We start from the raw sequence: 4,613 nt of genomic DNA, 5'->3' as shown, positions 1-4,613 counted from the left end.
GAAAGGACACCCTTCAAATCATTCCCACGTGCCTTCTGAGGGTTTGCTAACATGCCTGGCTGCAGCAGGCCTGTGGACAGCCACTGCTGGTTCAGCCTATAAAACCAGCAACAGAAGCACTGCTGAGACTCAGGCAGTCGTTCTCAACCAGGGGACATTCTGCCTTCCAGGGGACATCTGGAAATGTCAAGACACATTTGACTGCCACAACTGGGCAGGTGCTACCAGCATCCAGTGGGTAGAGGCCAGGGATGCTGCTAAACATCCTCCAATGCACAGGACAGCCCCCACCACAAAGAATTACCTAGCCCCAAGTGTCAGTAGCGCCAGGGTTGAGAAATCTGAGCTCAGGTCAATTAAATCTAAATATGGTGGGTGGGGCAAAAGACCAGTTCAGGCGCACACCACACAACGCTGTGTGGATTTCCAGTGCCCTAAGAAGCACTGGGCATTCTGGCACCACCTACCCACACGGTCTCATATTCTGGTAAGAAAACACACTTTGAGATGCCTGGGCAACATAAGGGGATGAAAGGGCAGGTAAACTCATCGAGATCTTCAAACTGAACACGCATAACAATTTCAGCCTTGTCAACTGTCTAAATGTTGACACTTCAAGGAAAAGAGTGAGCATATTGAGTATAAAGAAGCTGCTTAAGCTAAAAATGACTTGATTACTAGAAGCAACTACTACTTCCTAACTTATTATATCCGCACTAAAAATCAACCCCATTGGGTATTGGCCGGGTTCAAGGTGAGGAGGCCCAGTTTAAGTCCCAGTCTTATCAGGTAACCAGCTAGCTAGGTGACCCTGAGTCAGTCAAAGCTTTGTTGTGCCTCCTTTGGTGATGTTAGAGGGTCACATAACTTTTGATACTACAAGTGCAAGGTGTCATGTGAAACCAAATCAAGAAACTGGAAACTGTACAATCACTTACCATCCTGCTTGGGAGACGGTTCTTTGGGTTCCTTCTTATTTTTTCGACCCTCCCGCCCAGAATGGTCTTCTCCTAAATCTATGACAAGTTCGCTCTCTGAATCGGAGTCCAGGCCCAAATGGACTGTGGGGGAATCCGTCTCATCTTTTCCCTTCGGTTTATCTTTTGTGGGATGAGGTGAGGGTTTTGCTTTTTCTGAAAAGTCCTTCTCAGGCGGGGGACTTGGTTTGTCCTTGACTGAACCTGGATCTGCTTTCTCACTGGTTGGCGATGATGTGCTTTTCATTTCTTCTTTAATTTCCACTGGGTTTGCCAGTTTGGGCTTTTTTTTGAGAGCAGATGGCTCTTTGTCCATCTGACGACCTTCTTTGTCTTCGGCGTCTTCTGGCTCATTCTTGGACTTCTGCTCATCATCGCTGATGTACTCACTATCGCTACTGTCTGACTTCTCAGAATCCTCTGAGTCGCTGTGCTCTACGGCCGTATACACGTCTTCTGAGATTTCATTTATGCCTAAATTCAAAAAGAAAACCCAGCATGTGGCGCAGTCACAAAATAAAGAGCAGGACCAAAAACGCAAACATTTTCCACGCCAAATGCTGGAAATAAAAAAAAAATACATTTCAAATCGCATCACATTGGCCTGGTGGGGTCAGCAGGGAACTCATGTTGCCACTGATGACAGGTGACAAAGGGAACTTGTGTTTGGTTTCAGGTATCAACATTCAAAGATGACAGGGGACCAAACGGCATAAATTTTGAATTTATCTGGAGCTAAATCTTTACAATATTGGTAACTAACTGGGATACAGAAAATGGGACGGATGGAAGGAAACATCAGAGATAAGCTGCTAAAACTGATCCATTTTACAGAACAGAAAACAGAGGCCCAGAGAAATCACTTGGCCCAGGACACACAAAAAAAATAAGACAGAGGCAAGGCCAAAACCCTGGGCTCCTGACTCACCACCAGCACCCTTCCCAGGCATTCCCAAAGCATTGAAGTCCTTCCCGCTTTGTGTCCAGGGCACAAAGAAATAAGCCAAAGCTTTAAGGCAGAGGTGGCAACCTCACGGCCCGCAAGCCTGTGACACGTTTTATTTGGGAAGCAGTGGCTGGGCCCGCAGGTGTTTTACTGTTTGTTTTTCATTTTTTAATTTGGAACTTGGTGCCCAATTCACAAATCAGGAAATTTCACAGAGAAATCAAGATGGCGGGCTTGTGCTGAGAGGCCACCAGCCCCTTTAGGTGAGGGGCACCGTCTCCAGGTGACCCAGTCCCCATCTTGCACTCTGAGCTGATACACAGAGTCAATGTCATTGTGTCTGCGTTGTTCGTGCACTTATAATGGAGCCAAAAGGAAAGTCACCAATTTCCATGTCTCCATCAAAAGGGAAAGACGAAACAGCAGGTGTTTCACATACACACAAACGAGAATGGGCGAAAGCATTATTACTAACAATAGTTCCATTTAACCCACTTATGTCTCCTGCTCCCAGCGATGAATGTCCACAGGCAGTGGGCAAATAATACTATATCTGAAAATTTTGAAACGATGAAATCCCAAGCAACTCTTACTGCCTTCATTCTAGAGCAGTGGGTCACTATCCTGGCCCAGACACACTGCAAGCAAACTTGCAAAATGACAAGAGCCATCAACAGCCCAGAGCACTAGACACCAGCAGAATCTCTGGTGAATTACATCTGCCTCCACCGGGGCACAAACAAAAACAGAAGTCAAAATATAAAACCCAGATCTGGTATAATTTCTGGGTCGTTGGGCTTGTGCTAGTGTAGCTAATGGTCAGACAGAAAGATGTGTGATAGGAAAAGCTAGGGTACCAGAGCCCAAAGGATATAAACCGAAATCCTGCTCCTCCGCTCTTATTAGCTACGTGACCCTGAATGAGTGATCCACCTCAGTTTCTTCACTGCAAAATGGAACTGATAATACTATCGACCTCCCAGGACAATCTCAGCACAGTGCAGGCTGCATAGGAAATTTCAGTAAACCGAAGTATTAAAATCCTTATAAACGATAGCAACAAATCAAGGAGTTAGACCAGCTATGTAGAAGGACCCAAGAGGGATATTTGAATGGCCTGCAAAATTTCATCCCTGCCACTCAATGTCCTAACCGAACAGGTAACCCAAAAGGAATGCTCTCTGCGGACAGCCTGATGACTCCCAACCACAGCTCCTTGGGCTCTCTCTCCTGAAGCCCAGCTACCCTCCACTTCTTTATTTACTTATTCAATCGATATTCCAGAGCACTAGTGTGTACATAAGACCAAGTACCTTGGAGAAGGCAAACCTTTGTAAGGAACCTCCCTGCCCACAAGGAGCTTCCAGTCTGGGTTGGGAAGGGTACCCCCACACAAAAGACCACTGATGCTTCCCAGCAATCAAGTATCAAGGAGGCCAGCAGATGGGGAGGGCAGTCAGAGGAGACTCCCTAGAGGAGATGACACCGAGCTCAGCCTTAGGGACAGGATTCAGGTAGGCAGCATGAAGGCAGGTAGCACAAGGGAAGAGGAAGGGAGGCAATATGGACAGAAGCAGGTCGGGTCTGCCAGGTGGGGAGGGCCCAGTCTGGAGGGGACAGGTCTGTGTTGGACACAGGTCTGTGTTGGACACTTGTGGGACACACTGCATTCTGACGCCGAGATGCTAACAAGTACTGACAGGGAGCGCGGAGGCAAACACAAGAGGCCCCTTCTGCTCCCAAACTGTCTTACAACCTGCACCTCGGGTCTGCAGGCTGCCGCCACCAAAGAAAAAACTCTGAGGAGTTCAAAGAGCCCATCGGAACAATGACCCAGCAAATCTGAACGATTTTGCCATGCGTGGAAATGTATTTTTAGCTGAACAAGCAACTCAGGGTTAAAACAACTGCTCAACGCAGCCAGAATCCAACTCTGATTTCACCCAGGTGGAAACCCCACAAATAATGATGATGATGATAAAAACGAACCGTAAAAAACATACGTACCTAATTGTGCTTTGCAACTCTCTATCGTCTTGTCAAGATTCAGCTGGAACCTGCTGCGGATCTGCCGCTTGGGAGAGATGAGAGGGACGGGGGCGGCCTGCAGCTGGACCGACTCGCTTAGCTCCTTCAAGTCCATCTCAGCCTTGCTTCGATCTGGAAGACATCATCGCACCCTCGTAAGGCCAGGTGTTGGAGGGACGAACAAACAGTGCTCATCATATAGCTTCCTTCTTGTAGACGCACATTTTAGACCATGAGAGTGGGGTGCAAAACCTAAAACGATTTTGTCATTTGTCCCAACAGTATCACCTGCTCAGTGACATGGGCTGACTTGGGAGATGATAGCCCGAGAAAACATTCGGCAGGTTTCGTCAGTCCGCTATACAGTCGCCTGGGTTGCTTTCAATATTTAAAAAAATGCACGGTCCCAGCCAGATGGTTGTCTGTGGAACTCAGCATCATTTGGGATCTCGAAAACCAAAGGTTACAGTAATAGGCTCAATCTCAATTAGCAGATAAAGTGACAGCAAGGCCGGGCAGAAGGTGCTTTCAACTCCAGGCCCAGATCAGAGACGCTCTGTAGAGATGTCAAGCCCCTCAGAGAACACACACTGGTAACGGGGGCCCCAGCTCCTCGTTTACTGCAGAGGCTTCGCTTTTCATTCTTACCTCGCCCGGACCTA

At 47.6% G+C, this 4,613-nt stretch overlaps 1 protein-coding gene across 1 annotated transcript; it reads right to left on the bottom strand.

Annotated features, from left to right (window-relative positions):
• Window positions 1-609: 609 nt before the first annotated feature.
• LOC105310549 (protein kinase C-binding protein 1-like) lies at window positions 610-4,105 on the bottom strand. The gene is made up of 2 exons (XM_011386714.2): window positions 3,931-4,105; window positions 610-1,451 (listed from the first exon to the last, which is right to left on the bottom strand). The coding sequence occupies exons 1-2, from the start codon at window positions 4,064-4,066 to the stop codon at window positions 931-933; spliced, it is 657 nt and encodes a 218-aa protein (XP_011385016.1). The 5' UTR covers window positions 4,067-4,105; the 3' UTR covers window positions 610-930.
• Between the last annotated feature and the right edge of the window lie 508 nt (window positions 4,106-4,613).

The sequence above is a fragment of the Pteropus vampyrus genome, unplaced genomic scaffold, assembly GCF_000151845.1.
Source record: "Pteropus vampyrus isolate Shadow unplaced genomic scaffold, Pvam_2.0 Scaffold5904, whole genome shotgun sequence".
NCBI classification, from domain to species: domain Eukaryota; kingdom Metazoa; phylum Chordata; class Mammalia; order Chiroptera; family Pteropodidae; genus Pteropus; species Pteropus vampyrus.
The sequence above is the reverse complement of the archived record's forward strand: the minus strand, read 5'-3'. Positions and strand labels throughout refer to the sequence as shown.